Source organism: Xenopus laevis, chromosome 6S (genome assembly GCF_017654675.1).
Source record: "Xenopus laevis strain J_2021 chromosome 6S, Xenopus_laevis_v10.1, whole genome shotgun sequence".
NCBI classification, from domain to species: domain Eukaryota; kingdom Metazoa; phylum Chordata; class Amphibia; order Anura; family Pipidae; genus Xenopus; species Xenopus laevis.
In genome coordinates this window covers 54,059,176-54,081,789 of record NC_054382.1, presented here as the reverse complement: position 1 = coordinate 54,081,789, position 22,614 = coordinate 54,059,176, and the positions used below count along the sequence as shown (strand labels likewise).

Genomic DNA, 22,614 nt, shown 5'->3' with positions numbered 1-22,614 from the left:
ATATAGATTCACACAATTACATTAAAAAGTCTTCTCGACTCAATAGTCCTTAATTATTCAAACATTTAGGAGAGATCATTTTCAATTTACGGAGATTCTGAAATTCATAGCAATATCCCAGGATTATAGTTACTACAGCGGATGTAGATTACAGCCGATTACTTGTATTTTCACCCTTATTAGGGCCAACATTATCAGTAGCATGAGAGGCATTACAACCATCTTATAGGAAGCATGATAGAGATTGCATCTCATTTAACCCCTTAGGGGAAATAGTGTCCAAAGTTCCTATCCATCTAGCTTCCTTCTGTAGTAGGATCTTACCCCTATCGCCCCCTCTTCTGGGGGGTGGGACACAGTCAATTAACATTGCTCGCAATGAGGGAAGTGAGTGGTTATTGGTCAAAAAATGCCTAGCAAGAGGGGTATCAGCTTTCCCACTGCTCAAAGCCAGGCGGATCACTGATCTATGGTTGTTCATCCTTATCCGGAAGGATGTAACACATTTGCCTATGTAGTATAGGCCACACGGGCACATAATACAATATACTACATATTCCGACAGGCATGTCAAATTGTGATGTATCGGAATTCTCTTACCGGTGTGGGGGTGAGGGAAGGTCCCCCCTGTCAGTAGGCACCCACAGGTTTTACACCCACCACAGCGGTAGCACCCAAGTTTACCCGCCTTTAGCCAGGTTTTACTTTTCTCCTTCCGCAGATCCGTCTCCATTAATATATTTTTCAGAGATCGTCCCCGCCTGTAAGCACAAATAGGAGGAGGCATATCCGTAAATGGTAAATTTGTATCCAATTGCAATATTGGCCAATGTTTTCTTATCACTGAATTCACCTGTTTGCTCACAGGCATAAAATTAGTCACAAATACCATTTTGTCATCCATTTCAACATTAGTCGCCTCACCCACTTGTCCAACTCCAGCATTTTTGCATGCTCTCTCGAGTTCTCCATTGAGGAAATCCCATTCATATCCCCTTGCAAGGAATCTGTCTCTCATTTCCGAGGCTTGTATTCTAGCTGTGGCCCCATCTGTGTTAACCCTGAAAACTCTTAGGAACTGAGTGTACGGAATTGATTTCAAAACTGCAGGCGGATGAAAACTCTGAGCATGCAGAACCGTATTACGGTCTGTATGCTTCCGAAAAAGTGTAGTCCCCACACCTTTAGGGGTACGGAATAACCTGACATCCAAGAAATCGACAGTATCACTATGACAGTTAGCTGTAAATCTAACAGGAGTCGACAGCCGGTTCAAATGGGTTACAAAGCCCTGGGCACTACTGAGGTCCCCTCGCCAAATAATCAAGATATCATCGATGAATCTCCGATATAAGAGGAGATATTGACTGAAATTAGGATAAATATACTGGTGCTCAAAAGAGTCCATATATAAGTTGGCATAAGAGGGGGCTACATTAGAGCCCATGGCAGTCCCTGTCTTCTGTAGATAAAATGTCTGTTCGAATCGAAAATAATGACACCTTAAGACTAACTCTAATAGAGTACATAAGAAATCGATTGGTGGATTACCACTATGTTTAGCCTCTAGTGCTCTCCTACATGCCAGCACGCCTTCATCAGTAGGGATAATTGTATACAAACTACAGACATCTATTGTCATGAAAATAGTGTCTTCTGGCAATGTATCAATTTGTTTCAATGTTTCCAATAATGCAGCCGTATCTGCTACATAAGAATTCATGCCAGCACATAAAGGCTGCAAGTGGCTATCTAGAAAGCATGCGACATTGGAGAACAGAGATTCCCTTGCTGATATAATCGGTCGGCCGGGTGGAAAGGTGGAGTTCTTATGTATTTTCGGTAACGTATAGATTATAGGACATTTCGGATGTTTATTCATCATATATTCGCCACAGTTTTCACTAATCCACCCGGCCGATACCGCCATCTGCAAATGAACATCCAGCATAGCTTTAAATCTATTAGTGGGATCTCCAGACAATCTCTCGTATACATTATCATCAGACAATTGTTGTAACAATTCCTCCCTGTAATAGGATTTATCTAATAGTACCACTGCACCTCCCTTGTCCGCAGGGCGTATTATCAGCTCACTATCATTTCGCAGTGAAGTAATGCCATCCCTCTCATGTTTGGTCAAATTGGAAAAGTACTTATTTGCTCCTTTTAATATCTCTGAGTTCTCCCTCTGCACTATACCACAGTATGTCTTAATCGAGGTTGCTGTATTGGGGGGATCGAACACGCTCACTGGTCGAAATCTCTCATTCTGTTCAAGTTTAGGTTTGTCCTTAAAGTAATCACGCAATTTCAATTTGCGCTGTAATCTATACATATCAACCTCCAAATCAAAGGCATCATTCTTTGTCACTGGTACAAAAGACAAACCACGAGACAGGAGGGAGATTTCACCTGGATTCAGGGCGTGCTTACTTAGGTTAAAAATTACTGTAGGGGCTTCCTTGGAGGTCTGCCCCTGCGGTTTGCCACCCCCGCGCCTGATATGTTTTCTCCTCCTACCACTCCTAAAAAAGGAGTTTGTGGACGACCAGCCACCGGTATTTCCTCCCGTGTGGCACATGGTAAAGAGTGCTGAGGAGTATCAGGGTCGGAGTTGGCAGAATCGCCAGAACTATCAACCGTGACTAAATTTCTTGGCTTCCTAAATTTACGTCTGTATCTTTTGTCTGTATCCGACCTCCCTATCAGCCAACCATAGACCCTCCGGTCTTTATAGTCCTGATTTACTTTTACCACCTTGGTTTGTTTAAACATATATATATATATATATATATATATATATATATATATATATATACAGGGCAGCCATCAGGGGGGGACAGGGGGGGAGAGTTGTAGGGGGCCTGAGGGTAAGGGGGGCCCGGCCACGCCACACTTACTTGATTAGCCGGGCCCCCCATCTTTCTGAGAGCTGCTGACTTCAGGAAGACATGGACGTTTAAGGGGCCCTGGCCACCAATTTTCTCATAATGTGGGGGGGCGGGCCTGGCCACTAATTTTTTTTTTATGTGGGGTCCTAGCCACCAATATTTTTTAATGGGGGGCCATGGCCACAAATGTATTTTTATGGGGGGCCATGACCAACAATATATTTTTATTTTTTATTAACATGTGGGAACCCTAGCCACCAGTATTTTTTTGTTTTTTTACTGTGTGGTGGGGGGGCGGACCTGTGGGGTGGGGAGGGCGGACCTGTAGGTGGGGCTTGCGGTGGGTGCAGCCCAGGGGGCCCAGGAAATTTTGTTGTATGGTGGTTCTGTATATATATATATACACATATATATACATATATATATACATATATATATATATATATATATATATATAACAGGGTTGTGTTTCTGTGGCAATGTTACAGTGCGAGTGCCCTGCCTAAATGCCTGATATGTCAGCACCCACCAAAAGTGTCAATATCCGCTACCTTAAAGTCAGACCCAGATTTACAATTTGTGGATTCTGGCAAATGCCAGAAGGGCTGCTGTAAGATGCCATAGTCAGTGACTATTTAGTGGTCTTGTATGGGTGACTGGGCCTATTTTAAATCCTAGTTCATGCCTGCTTACATTTGCTGTATGTACATTTTCTGGTGTGTCAGTATTCACTGCTTTTCATTGTATATGACATGCTAGTTTTGTTGTATGCACTGCACTCAGATCCTCTCTTTTTCACAATGCAGTCTCTTATTCAAATAAATGCATGGTTGTGTAGGGCCCTATAGGGATACAGGCCCTATAGATCTTTTCACCATTTCCTTGGGTTATTGGGTAGAATCCCTGTTACAGAATAACCTTTACAGTGATAGGCTGAGAGATTTAATGACACTGCTCTGACTCACTCCTATATAGTGTGTGCAGGGAGTGGCCTCTTCCTCTTTTGCCTCTGGATGTGATTCCAGCTGGGTGTGCTCAGGGGGACTGAGTGCAATAGGCCCAGAAGAAGGCATGTGTCCAAGTCGGGGACCAGGTAACCCCGTGAATGAGGAACAGATATACTAGGGCAGACTTGTCATAGTCTCTATAGGAGAGAAAGGCAGATAGGATAGAGAGAATGAGCAGCTGAAGCTCCAACAAGGATTTGCAGAAAGGGAGTAGCTTCCCAGAGGCTCTGTGTGTTGCCTCCAGTCAGGGACCTCAGTGAAGAGGGACTGTAGGGTAGAAGCTGCTTTCCTGGCAACTTCCAGGAGGGAAAGGTTGTACTGCAATTGCCTGTGTACTCTCTGTGTGAGCCTGCCTTGTTCTGTGTGAACTCTCAATATGCTGTTTTCCTCAACTCCTGCGTGAGTACTGAAACCTGTGGTCATTTGCCCTTTTTGGCATAATAAACCGTTCCTGATTAAGAACCTCCTGGCGCCCAAGTTGTTTTTGTGTGCACAGTAGCCTGGGGGGGATGTAGTTGCACTACACCATAGAGGGAACACTTCCACTTAGCGAAGGCCCTGCCCTGGGTGTAAGTCGCGTGTAACCCATGCTCTAGTGTTCTAGCTGGTGAATTAACCCCGAGTGGCCCAAATAGGTGTTACAGTTGCTAGGGTAAGTTGGACCCTACCAAACAGATTGCTGAAATTGCAAACAGGACGGCTGATGAAAAAAAAGCTAAATAAAATAACTAAAAAAACACAAATAATTTTCTGAGATTATCACTCTCTACAAAAATCCTTCCTAAAATAGGACACCTAACAAAAAAGATTACCCCTTTATTATGGATGAGAAAAATTAAGGGGAACAACTGTAAACTTAACTTGAGCATTTTGGGTTGGAAAAGCACTTCCACCTGCTCTTCTGCACAGTTCCCATTAAAATCAGTGGGAGGTGCACAAGGTAGTTGCGCGAGTAATTTTTTTTCTAGGAGCATGTAATACTGTATCTGACATTAGCATTAAGTCAGCTAGAGTATGGTCAACTTTAGCCTTCCCAAACAAAAAATTCACCCTCCGCCTATGTACAGTAAGTGACATATTAAAGAATCTTACCAAACTGGTATATTGTCCTTTTACATCTCTTGCCTTGAACCACCATTTAGTGATGGTCTGTGTGCTGCCTCCGAGATCACCTGACCAGAAATATTACAACTCTAACTGTAACAGGAAGAAATGTTGAAGCAAAAGACAGAACTCTGTCTGTTAATTGGCTCATGTGACCTAACAGGTATAATTTGTTTGGCATGTTTGTGTGCACAGTGAATCGTATGATTCCAGGGGTCTGCCTTATTTTTTAAAATGTCAATTTTCTATTTATGATTACCCAATGGCACATACTACTAGAAAAGTATATTATTATGAAAATGGTTTATTTACATGAAGCAGGTTTTACATGTGAGCTGTTTTATGCAATATCTTTTCATAGAGACCTACATTGTATGGGGGTATAGTTTTCCTTTAATGTCAATATAGTCTACACTATATATATATACACATATGGTATTTTTTATGATTTTTTCAATACTATACTTGATTATGCACATATATCACATATATTACTTTCTAACCATGCAGAAGAGATGACAATGATGATGTCACTTCTGTTCAAAATGGCGATGAAGATATTTTTATTTCTGCCCAGTTCCAGAAAACATTGGAAGAGCTTGATGATGACTCTGAAGGTATTTACAGATTTCATATGTTTGTTCAGGAAGTGGGTTCATTTTGGAAAGATGCACAGTTAAGGAAAATGAAAAAAAACTTTGAATGGCAAGTGGAAAATACTAAAACATATATCTATCATCTAATGAAAACTTCCACATGCAGAATACATTATAATTTGTAATAAGTCTCATTCTTCCTCCCAGTTCTTCCTTATTTGAAACACATAGCACTGTGATGCCAAGAAAATATTCCCAATTCCAAGACAGACGTCTTTCTCTTATTTCAAAACAAGGTTTTATGCTTTTGCTAACTAATTATGTCAGTTAGACATAGATATCAGCAATTACAGTATACCATAGTAAGCATAATTACTACTGTGAACTACAAAAAAGCTAATAAACAAAAGCTAAGCAGTTAGAATGGTTGCATAGATTTATAAAAGTACAGAAGCAGCAGCGTGAAAAGACATGTTCTTCATCCTGTGGAAAGGTTTTACTTTCCAGGTTGCTGGGCGGCAGACCTTACCCATATTAACTGACCTTAAAAAAACACCCCACCCCTCCACTACACAGCAAAAGGAAGAACCATTCATTTTCTTCTAAGTTTGGCAACTTATCTCTGACCTAATGCAGCATTCTACTGAAGCAGGGCAATTATGGTCCTCCTTACACCCTGCAGAAGGAAAGCATGTTGCCCTCTTTACAGTTTAGTCATGAAAAAGTTCCAACATGGATTAAATTACTCGCTGGCAGGTTGATCTTTAAAAAAATGTAGTCCCTACACATACTAATGACTGTGTAAGTTAGTTCTCTATGTAAGTTCTAGCTTATGAGTGATTTGCAGTTGCATGTTAAAGAGACAGCCCAGTAAAATGTAAATAAAATGTAAAATCCCTTGTGCTCAGTTGGGAATTGTAGCGGCATTAGTGTCGGTACCATGCCTACTGGAAACCAAGTGTTTCCAGTTGGCATCTTGGTCATTGTATTAAATTATAATATAAATTATTCTATTTGTGTAAAATATATAATATACAGCATCGGACTGTAGGCCCCGCAGCCGCAAAGGCTCCCTCTTTCATCCTTCCCGATCCACAACCCACCCTCTTGGCCAGTGGGGCCCACTGGGTTTTTTCCAGGTATCCCGCTGACCCAGTCCAACCCTGCTAATATATAATAAATGTCTTTATTTAGTAACAGTAACTGGCTACAATTTTCTGTTTTTTTACAGACATTGATGATGTGGACAGTGTTTACAGAAATCACATTAATTCTCAGTCCAGTCCTTCCCATAAACAAGAGATGAGGACATATACCCACGTTCCAGTAACAATTATAGATGGAGTTCCAGATATGGAAAATGAAAATGCAGGCAGAACTGAGGTTACATTCAGTTCACAAAGAGTAGAACGGCATATTAGCCATGCTAAGCAAGGAGCATTAAAGTCAGAGCAAAATGCATTTAATGCCCAGACTTTCAAGCATGAAAATGGGAATAACCATAGGGAGATCAAGCCCCCTGAGACCATTCCTTCCACCATGCCAAGGACTAAGTTTGCATTAAAGAAGGCTGAATTTTCTGAAACAAGATCAATAGAAAACAAAGATAAGACTGAAAAACAACAAATACCAGCTTTTCTAAACAAAATCACTAAAGAAACAGAGCCTGCAAAACCAGTGTCGTGGAGGCAACAAACATATGAATCAAAAGCAGGTATGAGAACATTTACAGTTGTTCCTCCCAAACCTGATGTACAAAAGTATGATAGAGGAGCTTCTCTTTCAGCAAGTGCCATCAAAATAGATGATTTTGGCAATTTAATTAGCCCTAATACTTCCCTAGCTAAGAAGGATTTAAATGATAGCTTTAGCAATGAACCACAGGGTCCACTTGTTGAGAGGGCAAAAGAGTTCTGGAGGTCAAATTCTATGGACAGTCAGTTAGGAGAAGTTAGAGAGCAATTTCCTAAAAGGTTTTCATCTGTCAAGAGTAATAAGCCAAATCAGCAAGAAGTAGACAGTACAATAAATGATATATCAGTTAAGGAAGTAATACCTCAGGTAATTAATAAAGGAGGAGAAACCAAAGAGCAACCATCTATAAAAAACAATAAGCCAAACCAACAAGGACAAATTGATACTTTAAATTATCCATCCTCAAAGGGAGCAACGCTTAATACAATAACAGAGAGAGAAAATGGGCATTTTAAACAAGTTACAACATCTGGCTCTCAAGAGAAGATGATTATTATAGAACATACAAACAGTGTGAAATCAAACCCGCCATATTTGAATATTCAAAAGCGAACATCCAGCCAATATGTTGCATCTGCCATCACTAAGTACACAGAACCATCAAATAGTAAATCATTTGAAATAAATGACTCCAATCAGGAGCTCAAAAATGAAAATAAAAACCCTCCTACAGCCCTTTCAGCAAAATCTAGAAATATTACAGTGGTAGACAAAAACATTGAAAATAAAATGATTAATAAACAAGAGACAACAGCAGACTTGAGGAAAAGGTTTAGTGGTATCTATGTACCAACTGGTAGCAACCCTATTAAAACAGAAGCAGCGGAAAAAAACAACAAAACTCATGATCATTCAAAAATATATGGTCAAAAAGAGAGTTCCATGAAACAGGGTTTCAGTGAAATACAAAGCAGATATGGAAATACAGCTATCACCATATTGGAAAGAAATCCCGAAAAGACAAGCACATTATATCCTTCTCCACTTGAACCTCGAGGGCACTTAAACTCTACATCCTCATCTAATGCCTTTCTAAAAGCTGTAAGGGAAAAATCAGGGAAAATTGAACAATCCAATTCCTATACATCCAACAAAGAGCCACCGAAGTCTGCTACCATCAAGGGAGATAAAGGAAATGATGTAACTTCAACAACAAAAGATGAGACTGATAATCCTAACAATGGTGATGTATTCGGACCAAAAGCAAAGTTACGTCATGTGGTCCAGAAACCAGTCCAGAAAGACATATCATTGCACAGTGCTTTTATGGAAGCCATTCAGTCTGGTGAAGGAAACGAAAAGCTAAAGAAAGTACAGGTACAGGAAAGAGCTTGATTAATACTGAACCCTCTTGGTATGCTTTGTAAATATAAAATGATAATGGGACAAGCACTTTCTATTGGTTTATTTCTTTTTATTAACACATTGTACAAAAAAAGTGTCCAATGTTTTGGTCCTTAGTGGGAGCGTTATCCCACAAAGTGTCTGACATTTCAGACACTTTGTACAAAGTCTTAATAAAAAGAAATAAACCAAATCTACAGGAAGTGCTGGTCCCATTATCCAACACACGTGTGTATATATATGTGTGTGTGTGTGTTTTATTGTTTCAAAGAGGAAAAACGTAGTGAAACAATAAAACACTTAGGGGGCGATTCATGAAGCTCGAGTGAAGGATTCGAATTAAAAAAACTTCGAATTTCGAAGTGTTTTTTGGGCTACTTCGACCATCGAATGGGCTACTTCGACCTTCGACTACGAATCGAACGATTCGAACTAAAAATCGTTCGACTATTCGACCATTCGATAGTCGAAGTACTGTCTCTTTAAGAAAAACTTCGACCCCCTACTTCGGCAGCTAAAAGCTACCGAAGTCAATGTTAGCCTATGGGGAAGGTCCCCATAGGCTTGCCTGAGATTTTTTGATCGAAGGATATTCCTTCGATCGTTGGATTAAAATCCTTTGAATCGTTCGATTCGAAGGATTTAATCGTTCAATCGAAGGAATAATCCTTCGATCGTTCGATCGCAGGATTTGCGCTAAATCGTTCGACTTCGATATTCGAAGTCGAACGATTTTAGTTCCTAGTCGAATATCGAGGGTTAATTAACCCTCGATATTCGACCCTTCATACATCTGCCCCTTAATGATTTTTAAGACCTGCGAGTGCAAAACTTTCTCCCAGTTTACATTTTTTTTTTGTTTTTGCACCCAGGCATTGTTAAAACTTTTTTTGACGTGTGTGAGTGAGACTAGGATCGGTTTTTGATATTCGTGGATATACATAAATTATAACTGTGCACCCCGGTTATATACAGAAATAAAGCTAGCCTTGGAGTGTGGATACCTAATAGACTGAGATATATATATATATATATATATATATATATATATATATATATATATATATATATATATATATATATATATATATATATATATATATATATATAACAAACAAGGGAAACTTGTGCTCACCACAAATTTTTTAAAACCATTAGGTGGGGGTGCAATGAGGCTGTGACCACAAAATACATATAGACAAATACAAGAGTCCTCTGCACTCAACCCATTATCAATATATTTCGCCGGCGTCGTATGGCGTAGTGCGTCAAAATGAAAAGACGCGCGCCCCAAAAATTTAGCCGCATCGGGGACGATTTTTTGACGAAACGGGTCAAATTCACCCATCCCTATATATATATATATATATATATATATATATATATATATATATATAATTTTTTTTTTTTTTTTTTTTTTGACAGTGCTCCCCATAGAACATTAGCGTGCAGGCACTTAAAGAACTTAAATAGATGGATGGATAGATATATAGACAGACAGATAGAGAACTGGCTAACAGATTATGTACATAGTTTATATGATATATAGGATAGCATGATTAATAATCTAACTAGATGTAACGCTTTTCTGGGCTATCCTGCCAGTTAGGAGTTAAGGGTGTCCAACTAGGTAGTGAGCATGGGTTACATTGCGAATCTACACCCAGGGCAGAGCCTTTGCCAAATGGAAGCTTCCCCTTTAAAATGTAGTAGAACTACAACTCACAGGCATATAAGTGTAAAAAGAGATAAATGGACGCCAGGAGGTTCTTAGATGGTAAAACAGGTGAACAGATTTATTATGCCAAAGGCAAATGACCACAGGTTTACTTACAGAATGTTTAGGACACAGCAGATGGAATCACTTTGGACATAGTAAGGATCACAGTCAGACAGATGCACAAAAAAGGGGCAGGTGCAAAGGCCAATGCTGATAGCTCTGCCCAATAAAGTGCAGTATGGCCACCAGACTCAGATCTCACACTCTATTATATCTTCTGCCTTAATTGTCCCAACATACATATTAGGGATTGTACAGTTCTGTTTTATTGTACTTTCCAAGCTGCAGGACACAGTATTTACAGAGACACACCCCTTTTAACTGGGCCCAAATCAGCAGGTCTATATATGAGCAGGCCATGTATGAGGGATACTTTTAGTTAATCATTTGATAATATAAAGTCGTCATTGAAGTCTAAAAACTATTTTAAGTATTTGATTCCATAAATGGTTTACTTGGTCCATAAACTAAAATTTTATCATTGCAGTACCCACAGTTTCCACCTGCAGTAGATTGATCTTCTACATTAGCTAAGTAATAAACAACTTAGTCAGTGCTTCCTTCCTTTAGCTATTTTATACCACAGCCATGAACTACCTTCTCGTGCAAAAGCACACTTGAACAGAATACAGGTTTTATCCCATGCTAGACTCTGGGGGGCAAATTTACTAATCTTCGAAGTTGTGCCAGCGTTGGCTTCACCACACTTCACCAGGCGTAGATTTGCAAGGGCTGCGCAACTTCACGAAGATCCGAAGTTGCACACAAGTTACCGATTGTTTGCGAAGTTGCGCTAGCGATGTTACGATTGGCTGTTTGAAGTTATGCTAGCTAATGCAAATTTGCATACGGTGTGCAGTTAAAGTACAATGGCCATATATGCAGCAGCAAACACATTACACTATACAAGGCTAGGAACCTTAATAAATGTATTCTAATGCCCTACACATGTGCCCACAGTATAGTTTAGGTGCCATATGTTATCAAATGTAGGGGGGAAGGAGGGCAGCCTATCACCCTATAAAAAGTAAAAGACGCCAGCGTTTTTTTGGGACTTGGAAATAATTTCAACTTTTTTTGGACCATCCCTATCTACTCTATTGCACTTCGCCTGGTCTGAGGTGGCGAAGTAAAGTCTGGCGTAAGAGGTAACGTTCACGAAAATCCGCAACTTAGTGAATTAGCATAGTTACGTCCCTTCACCAGAGCGCAACTTCGTCTGGCGTACGGGTGCGAAGTAGTGCTAGAGTAGATCCACTTCGCTAGCGAATTTACACCAGCACCCGTTAGTAAATCATCGAAGTGGCAAAATGACATCATGCTGGCGAATTTTCGCTAGCGTTAGCCTATTGACCCTTTAGTAAATTTGCCCCTGGGTCTGGTAGCTCTTACATGACCAGACCAAAGCTCTACTAGAATACATAACTTAAAGTGCAAAGTCATAACAACAAGTAAGTCAGTGTATTTATATTAGATAAATACTTAAAAAAAACTATGTTATGCTCTCATAAATGTTATTTTATTAATTTTCCTGGGGCAGTCCTTAGATATAATTTTTTTTAATATTTTTTTTTATAACTGCACTAATTTCAGTTCTTATATGATTCGAAAAAGCTTACACTATAAGCTAAGGCTTACGGTACACAGGGCTGAAAACCAGCCTACTGAAATAAACAGGGCAAGATTCAGCCCCTGCGCTGGCATTAGCCTCTCGTCCTACCTCAACCAGGCACGCCATGGGTCTGGGTGCAAGCAGGACAGGAGACTGCTAGCACAGCAACTGATTCTTGCCCTGTGTATTTCAGCAGGCCAATTTTCATCCCGTGTGGCATTAACTTAAAGGTTAGTAAAAATTGGTGCTTCAGATTTCCTTTGTTAGGACCATGGCTTTTCATTTGGATATCTTTATGTATAGTAGTTGTTTGTGTCACATGTCATATATTAAAAGAGAAAGGCCAGTTAACAGGGGATCTTAAGCCAGCAATAAATTCCTAAGTTTGTTGCACTTAGAGTAAAATTACATTATTGCTTAAATTCCATACCCTGACAGAACAGAAAATTAGAATTATTAAGGTAAAATGGCCTCATAGCTTCATTCTGAATACAAATGACCCTTGTATATGAGGTGTTTTTGAAAACGTGACTTATTCTTGAAATAAAAATGGAATCAGTTCTATTAAATTGTTAGTTTTGTGGTTGAAGATCTAGTAAAAAGAAGCACATGTGTTTGAGTGAGGGATTTCAGTGGCATGGTGCCTAAAATAAAAAAAGGCAGGATTTGTCAGTCTTAACTTAAAAGACAAATTCATCATCAGATCAGTTAAGGGAAGTGTCTGGAAAATATGTTTGATGGGCCAATCAGAAACATATAGACATCTCCTGGGTAGGTGTTGCCATACCCCCTCTACACGTTTAACCTTTATTATGGCTGGATTGTTTAGCATTTGATCGCCATTGAATCTGAAATTTATTTATACAGCATGTACATACAGCTCTGTATAACAATATATGTATGCATTCTAATGCTTCTATTAATGTAGTTGTTTTTTTCAGACTTCATCTGCTGTATCAAATGAGTTTAAAACTATAAGAAATGCAGAACCGTCTTTCAAAGAGGCAGAAAAAGTACACAATCAGCTGCAATCAATTCCACCCCCACCATTAATGCCTCCTTTACCACCTGTGCTAAATTCATCTGCTACTGTGTCTCCTGCCACTACAGCTAGCTCTGTAAATGCAAGGGAACCCTTAATGGAAGCTATTCGCTCAGGTGCTGCCGCTGCAAGGCTTAAAAAGGTAATGATGATAAATGTCCTGTAACCTCTGGAAATGTATCTGCCAATACAGGGAAAATAGTACTTACCTTTTAACTATGTCCTTAAGGTTGTTATTAATTATTGGAATTTCAATTATTGAAGAATATCCAGCTGGGGTGCACGGTTAAAATATATGTATTTAAATTTTCAGAAGAACCAGCACTCCCATATATAAAAAATATCTGTTTTTATTTCTGTTGCATTCCAACGTTTCGGTCCCTGTTGGGACCTTTCTCAAGGATAATACAAAAACATTTAGCCAATCTTAAATAGCCTTACAAATTCAAATTCTCCAATCAGTGCTTGTTATCCAAACTTAGTTAATTTAGTGATTTAACCCATTGTGACTTTCTTTACCCTAGTGTCTGAAAATTAAAAAAAAAAAAAAAAAATATATATATATATATATAGATATATATATAGATAGATAGATAGATAGATAGATAGATATATATATATATATATATATATATATATATATATATATACATATATATTGAGTGTTTATTTGACCAACGTTTCAGTTCCTCACAGGAACTTTCGTCAGGGAAAATGGAAGAACTGTAGACAGTGAGACGCTTAAATTCAAAAAACGGTGCCAAAGCTGGTTGCTAAGCAACCAAAAGAGTTACGGTGGAAGTATAAACAGTGAATAGTATAGAGATAATAGTAGAATAATCATTGTATGAACCGCACTGGTATATGTATGTGTTCACCAACAGTTAAAGCACCTTTATTCACGACATGCAGCCAACACAGAGTGGAACAAGGGGGCAGCCACATACCCCGTCCAAGGTCATGTAGTGGTGTGTCCCATATACAAAGGTTTAGGAAGATTCAATGGGGCGGAGTGGGTTGAGTCATAACTCGCACTCAAAACGGCACCGACACCATAACTATGTGGCACAGTCTGTGCAATGACGTGGACCGGCACACCATGCTACATTTAGTCGTGCTTAAAGGAACAGTAACACCAAAAACTGAAAGTGTTTTAAAGTAATGAAAATATTATGTAGTGTTGCCCTGCACTGGTAAAACTGGTGTGTTTGCTTCAGAAACACTACTATAGTTCATATAAACAAGCTGCTGAGTAGCAATGGTGGAAATTGAAAAAAGGCTATATGATACAGGATAAATAATGGATAACAGATAGCATTATGTTCTACAGAGCTTATCTGCTATCTGCTGTGTAACTTGATCCTTTTCTCCTTTGAATAGCTGCCCCCTTGGCTACACAGCAGCTTATTTATATAAACAATAGTAATGTTTCTGAAGCAAACACAGCAGTTTTACTAGTGCAGGGCAACACTGCATTATATTTTTATTACTTTAAAATAATTAAATTTTTTGATGTAACTGGTCCTTTAATAATTCCTCACTCGGAGTGCCTGGGGTGAGTGGGTTTGTAACCAATCGCTTCCAGCTTCACATGCAGCACACATATCAGGACCGGGGTGCAGGACAAAATGGGCAACAGTTAACTCTGTCATCGAACAAATTGGTGTCTTTTGGCAGCCCCCGGAACTGAATTGTCATGGGGTGCTACTGTTAAAGTGTAACTGTCTGGTGAGTCATGGGACTGAGGCTCTAATAAAGCAGAAACAATGTATCAACCTAGCCTGTGATAAGTTAAAAAACAATAAGAAGTGTGTAGCAATTCAAACAGAGGCAACAAGATATATTGTAGCAAACAGTGAAGATAAGCAACATCAAAAGATGAGGTTATGTTTGTTCATTATACATCATTGAGGGACGCAGCCGACTCATATAAAGCACGCAAGTGGCAGTGTCTCATTTCACCAGCAGCGAATTTTTGGCAAAATGGGTCAAATTCGCCCATCCCTACTAGTTTCCTGTTTTGGGACAACCAAGTGGTATCTGTAGTTGTCACCCCCTTGAAATCCATTCATACCAACAGGTCTTTAAGACCCCTTTTGAACACCATCATGGGTTTCTTTGCTGAATAGAACATATGGATTCATCCATGTTGAGCATGGGCCAATATTTATTAATGCTGGTAGTCAGATGTTTTGATGCTGTCGAAAAGGTAGTTGTGAAAATCGTAGGGGTAGACAGATTGTTTGTGTGTTGTTTGCAAGCCAATAAGTCTGATTGTGTGTGTTTCAATGCCCTGTCAAGTTGTGTGTACAGGAGTTGCTCTGAGTATCCTCTTTCCAGGAATCTGTTGAACATCTCACGGAGTTTTAACTCTGCTGTCCCTCATATTGTTATTACATATCACCCTCAGAAATTGAGAATACATGGATTTACATTTACACATTGTTTGTGTGAGTAGCACCTGGGTTAATTGTTAAAGCGAGTGCTGTGCGGTTGAACAATGGATATATATATATATATATATATATATATATATATATATATATATATATATATATATATATATATATATTCCAAAAACTGTAGGTGTCACCTCTCTGTGTTCTGTGAAACTCTCTGGTGTAGGAAATCTTTTTACTACACTAACCCATGTTCTAGAGCATTACAACCTTTTCAGTTGCCATGCTCAAGTCTTACAGCAGGAACTTTAAACTGAAGAAATGTTGGCAAAATGAAAATGAGTATGGCCCAACCTGTTACAGCATAGTTACTACAGAACAGTGGAAGGGCTATGCAGCCAAATAAGGGAATACTGTGTCACTTTTTACACCTGGTCTGTATTTATTACCTTGTATCAATTGCAGTACACCATTGGAACTACAGTTAATAATTCATTTTCAGCAGCTGAGCACTTAAGTTTTCCTTTTGGTCTCCGTATAAATTTGCACAGTGAATACAGTAAAATGCACATCCTGGCAGAGTTTATGAAATGTTGTTGTTCTATTATATTTATACCCTATGAAATGATATGGTTTAATCTTTACATAGTAACATTGTAAGGTTGAAAAACACGCTACCTTTTATGTCTATATAAAACCAGCTAAAAAAAAAAACTGCTAGCTGATCCAGAGTAGCCTCTCCAATTTGAGAAAAATACCTTTTGGTTTCCAAGATAGCAATCTGTCCAGTCCCTGGATCAACTTGCTATTTTCAATAACTCTGTATTTTCTCTGGTGGCAAAAAGCCTTCCAACCCCTATTTAAAGAAAACTAATGTATTAGCCTGTACAACTGATTCAGGGAGAGAATTCCACAACTTCACAGCTCTGACTGTAAAAAAACCTTTTCAGAATATTTCGATGGAACCTCCTTTCCTCTAATGTGAATGGGTGCCACCATGTCAGCTGCATGGACTTTTTAATAAATAAAGCATTAGAGAGATTATTATATGATCCCCTTATATATTTATACAAAGTTGTCATAGCACCCCTTAATCTCATCTAATCCAGCGTTAGCCTCCCCATTCTGGCCAGTCTTTTTTCATAACTAAGACCTTCCATACCTTTTACCAGCTTATTTGCCCTTCTCTGGACACTTTCTCTAATAATTTCCCATTTGAGCTCTGGAGACCAAAACTTGCAAACTTTAAAGGGATTCTGTCATGATTTTTATGGTGTCGTTTTTATTTCTAAACACTGTTTACACTGCAAATAAGTAACCCTACCATGTAAAATGTCATTCCTAACCCAACAAGTGTATTTTTTTTAGTTGTAATAGTGGTGTGTAGATAACCATCTCAAGTCATTTTGCCTGGTCATGTTCTTTCAAAAAGTGCCAGTGCTGCACTACAGAAATGCTTTTTGACAGGCTATTGTTTCTCCTACTCAATGTAACTGAAGGAATCGCAGTGGGACAGGGATTTTTACTATTGAGTGCTGTTCTTAGATCTACCAGGGAGCTGTTATCTAATTACTTTCCCATTGTTCTGCTGATGGGCTGCTGGGGGCAGGAAAAGAGGGGGCGATATCACTCTAGAAGAGAATGAAGTTTATGAGAGCACAACTCACATGACTGGGGGCACCTGGAAAACTGACAATATGTCTAGCCCCATGTCAGATTTCAAAATTAAATATAAAAAACTCAGTCTGCTCTTTTGGAAAACAGATTTCAGTGCAGAAGTCTGCTGGAGCAGCACTGATGCATTTTGAAAAAAAGAAACACGTTTTCCCATGACAGTATATCCTCTTCTTTTCTCATCAATATTTATTCCAGCTGGGTCACTGGATGACACTGTTTGCAGTTTACATGTTAAAGTGTAGTTCTCAAGTTTATTTACAACCCCAGATGGTCTTTTTCTCACCTCCAAAGCAAAATATTATTTAGCCTTGTCCTTTTGCATTCTCTTTTTGTATTTATCAATCATGAAGCGAGTATAACACTGCTAAAGCTTTTTGCCAGCATAATCATTTAAAAAATCACTTAAAAATCATCATAAATATTTTTTAATATTACTTGTATTAATATATATTTTTTTTAAACTTGTTTTTATTTGAGGTGATAAAGCAAAATCACAAGACATATTCTGACATGTTTTCATGGAGTAGAGATTGTAGTGATTATGATATCAAACAAACATTTCAATAACAATTTAAACATTCAGCTCAGTTATGATGAAAAGCATGGGGGGGAATGTAGATCCTATGAGGGGTAAGTCAGATAAGAGGTCAGCAATCTGTTAGTTTGATGACTTCTGGGAGGTGCGGTATCGGATTGTAAAGATTCTTGTTGCAATGCTGCCAAGTATTGGGATGATTCCATGAGCAAAGGGTGGCCTTTGAGAGTTTCCATATCATACCATTGCGTATGTCTAAAAGTGTAGATCGTGAGGCATTTGATCGGTTGTGGGAGGTGTGATATATAGGTAGACCAGGTGTTGAAGAATTTCGGTGTATCGTGTTCTTTCCTGGTTACAGTTTCCAACCAGTCCATATGGAATATGTGATGTAATTTTTGTTTTACTATTACCAATGGAGGGGGATCAGTGTGTAGCCATTGTTGCAGTATTGTTTGCCTGGCTGCTGCAGCCAGTCTTCCCATGAGGTGCTTTTCAGTTTTTGTTATTTGTGTGAACGAAGTGGGATTGCTGAATAGGGCCCATTCTATATGTGCTTGGAGAGGTTTCCCAATCATCTGTGCACCGTAAGAGATGACTTCTTTCCAGAAGGATTGCATTAAGGGACAAGACCATATGGTATGTATCAGGTTTGCTGCAGGGGTGTGGCATTTTAAGCATTCATCTGAGGACAGGTTACCCATCTTAAATCTTCTAATTGGAGTAAGGTATGAGTTATGGAGAATTTGTAATGACATCTCCTGATATCTACTCGCTGGAAGTGATGTCATAATTTTAGTATGTTGTCTCAAAATGTCTAATTCTGTGGTGTTAGGAATTTCCGTAATCCATTTGAAGTTAGGTTTGTCTTCGTCATCTACGTTTAATAATGGTTTAATGGTGTGATAAATGTGTGAAGTCGTAAGTTTCTTGGTTTTGTGCTTCCATAGTTGGTTCAGTAAGTTGTTTTTGTCGGTAGTCGTTAGGAGTTGTAATGTAGCGTTCGCAAGGTGAATGATCTGCAGAGTCAAGTATATGTGGGTGTTTGTAAACGGAAATTTTTCTGTCATTTTGTTTAAAGAGAATACTGAGTAATCATTGTTTAATACGTCATGTATGTTATGTAGGCCACTGACACTCGAGTGATGCAGAATGGGATTTCGTATCCCAGGTATGAAGTTTTTGTTGTCTATCCATGATATGTAAGGGGAAATGTATTGTGATATATTCTGCTTTTTCCTGACTGAGTGCCATGCCTTATACGTGTCTAGGAATAACGGGTTGTTTTTTATGTGTGTTGGAATATGCTGTATAGGTGTATGTAGTAAACAATTCAAGGAGTGGTTGTCAGTGTGATATTGGTCTAACGAGAGCGTGGTATATAAATCTCTATTAAGAATCCAGTCTCCTGCATATCGAAGGAGTGCTGCTTCATTGTAGGCCTTAATGTTGGGGAAATTGAGACCGCCTAAAGTTTTAGGCTGTTGTAGTTTAAAGAGACTAATTCGTGGGCGTTTCCTGTTCCATATGAAGGTTCTAAATATTTGGTTTAAACGTTTTTGATCGGTTGGTTTAATACAGTATGGTAACATCTGTATTGGGTATAAAAGTTTAGGGAATAGGATCATTTTAATGAAGTGTATTCTGCCTAGGAATGATAGATTAATATGTTTCCATTGCTGCGTTTCTTGTTGTATGGTGTCAATTATTTTCCTAATGTTTAAGGAATATAGATCTTTGTGGTGTGAGGGAATTTTGATGCCTAGATATTCAATATTTTGTTTTTTTAAAAGGGAAGTGTGGAAGCCAATACAGCAATCTGTATTTTCTGTATGATATAATTGAAGGGCTTCTGATTTATCCAGATTAATTTGAAATCCTGCTATTGCGCCAAATCTCTGTATAATCTGTAAGAGGGTGGGGATTTCCGTGTTTGGTTGAGAAACAAAAAGCAGGATGTCATCCGCAAACGCTGTTACTTTAAGAGTAGTTTGTCCGAGTCGTATCCCTTGCAGTTGTTGGCATTTTAATATGTGTCTTAACAATGGATCGATTGCTATGTTGAAGAAAAGGGGCGATAGTGGGCATCCCTGGCGCGTACCCCTACTGATAATAAATCGATCTGAATTAGTGTTATTAACCGTTAAGAATGTTGTGGGCGATAAGTATAACATTTTGTATAGATTAAAGGTCTGAATGCCAAAATGCTGGAACTTAAGCAAACAGCGTAAATGTGCATGTGATATCATATCAAAAGCTTTATCTGCGTCTAAATTTATTAATGTATTAATATATTTAAAAGAGAAATATCCATTTGTTAGAGCTATGCAGTGAGTGGAAAAAAAGGCCCACAATGCTGGTTATATACCTCTTCCCTCTCTCTTCCCCCACAGAAACCAATATATGAGTTTTATCCATTTTTTTTTTATCAATGTCAAAGTTTATACATATTTCTCAAGCCTGATTCACTCTTTGGAAAGGTTTTGAGAGAATGGGAACAAAATGTTGACTGCAGTTTGACTAATTAATAAAAAGTCCCGTGTGTGTTAATTAATGATTCATACAGTGCCTTTAAAAAGTATTCACCTCCTCGGAACATTTATTTTTAGATACGGATCAACAGAAATTGACTCTTTCGTGTCAATGTGAAAACAGATCTCTATAAAGTGATTTCAATTAATTATGATGAAAACAAATAAGTGAAAATAAGTTATTGCATAAGTATAAACCTTCTTCAGCATTGAGTCTATGTGGATAGGTCTCTGAGCTTCTTATATCTGGACATTGCAATTTCTCCCTATTGCTCTTTGCAGAACTTCTCAAACTCTATCTTATTGCATGGGAATCGTGCGGGAACAGTGTTTTTAAGTCAAGTCCCAAATTCCCTACTGGATTGAGACCTGGACTGTGACTCGTCCATTATGAACCATTATTTTTTAAAAGCCCTTGTGTAGCTTTGGTGTTATGCCCAGGGTCATTGTCTTGCTGGAAGACAAATTGTATCCTTCAGGTTCAGTTCATGTTTCTGCTGACTGTATCAGTTTTTCCTTCAGTATTTCACTGTATTTTGATGCATTCATTCTACCCTTACCTAAACAAGCCTTTCAGGGCCTGCTGCAGAGACATGTTCCTACCACAGGATACTGCCACCACCATGCTTTATGGTGGGGATGGTATATTTTTGATGTGTAAGGCTTTCTTGCACTTTTGGTGGATGCACTAAGCTTGGCAGATTGTGCCATACTCATTACATTTATTAGTTATTGATTTAACTGTCCTCCAAGGGATAGTCAGAGAAAATTTCTAATAGCCACTGCCTTACTTGCTTTTTAATCAACTTTCAAAGAGTTACTCTAAGTGCTCTTTTATTCACAGTTTAGGTTATGCCACAATACTGACTCCCCAGTTGCACATGTATCTGGGAAGTCTAAATGAGCTTATTACATTCCATGAAAGCAGTTCCTTTTGTTTTCACAGTGCATGCAATGTTTGTTCGTAGATAGGAATGCTAGGCTTGCAGCAAACCCCCCCAAACAGGCTGCGTTTACCTTATGTCAGTTCATATTTTATTTTCTTGGCAACATCAATAAAAGAACATCTGGGCAGCTTTTCAATTTCTTTAAATAGTTCTTAATGGTGGTTATTTGAGGTGTTGGGATAATACTTAATGTGTGTGTAAATGTCACATTTAGAGCAGAGTTTTCCCTTTTCTGAGTCTGATCACCTTTGAGGTGCCAATAAACATATAACAAGGTAAAAATGATATACAAATATTGTTGAATCAGCTAATAATTGTTAAATCTCACACTAATAACTGACCTAAAGACTGGAATCCCAGGAGAATCCCTTAAACGCATCCTTAACTGACCTTCAGCCTGAGCCCCCTCCAACAATTGCTCTTGGCCATCCTAGGGGATCAGTCCCACAGTTTTTAAATCACCAGGTGTAATTACTCAGTAAAAACCTTTGTATATACATGTTATTTAATATTACATCCCCACAGATCTGTCTAAAGTTTAGGATTTAATTTCTTTAGGATTTTGAGATTGTGGATTTTCAAGCAAAGGAACAGACTACATGAGTTATTAGATAATGTGGAGTGTTTTCTCTCAATTACTATGTGTGTTGCTGCATTTTGGGGTTTTAAATGCTTCAGTTGGCCATATGAGCTGAAATTGCCATTCATTTTTAAAGAGACAGTTCTCAGTGTTTTGGCATCACGTGATTCAAGGGCTTTGTGTGTTAATATGAGACTAGGTTCAATGGCTGGCTTTCTTGGCACATCTCCATCAACTCTGCAAACAGAGGCTTCTTTTCTCACTTTTTTTGCCATAATCTTCTCAAGCCGCAGCAAAACTAAAAATGTAATTTTAATAAACTTGCCCCATAATAATACATGAAAATACCCTTTCAACTTAATAACTTTAACACAAAAATACAATTTATTGCCAAAAATCAGTCGGGTTTTATATAATTTAAATTCATTTGTATTAAATCTACTCTACTTATTACAGAGTTTTGTGTTATTTATTGAAAACTTTACAAAATATGTTTAAAGGACAAGGAAAGGGCAATCTAGACTATTTTCCAAATGACAAGCCTATTTAAAAAACAACTGGTAAAGTGCATTAAATACTTTAAATTGCCTGCATGTAGGAGCTGTAGCACTGTGTATCTGTAAATCCCGCTGATTTCTAGCAAAGCATTTACCCATAGTGCCTTGGTTTAGAGCTAGATCACAATTCTGTGCAGTCTACATGGGCAGGAAACTGGAGCATTAAAGGAAAACAAAAGCTTTAACTAAAGAAGTTGGCTTAATAATTACATTGTACGTTTTGGGCTTCTGTACCAGCCCAAGACAACCAAAGC

The 22,614-nt window shown here is 38.5% G+C and overlaps 1 protein-coding gene across 1 annotated transcript in view; it reads left to right on the top strand.

The window, feature by feature from the left end:
• The window catches only part of LOC108719704 (protein cordon-bleu), a 191,311-nt gene that overhangs the window by 149,790 nt on the left and 18,907 nt on the right, over positions 1-22,614 (top strand). The window contains exons 7-8 of the mRNA XM_041567681.1: positions 5,516-5,622; positions 8,396-8,673. Coding sequence (XP_041423615.1) covers positions 5,516-5,622; positions 8,396-8,673 — 385 coding nt within the window. The remainder of the gene's footprint in view (positions 1-5,515; positions 5,623-8,395; positions 8,674-22,614) is intronic.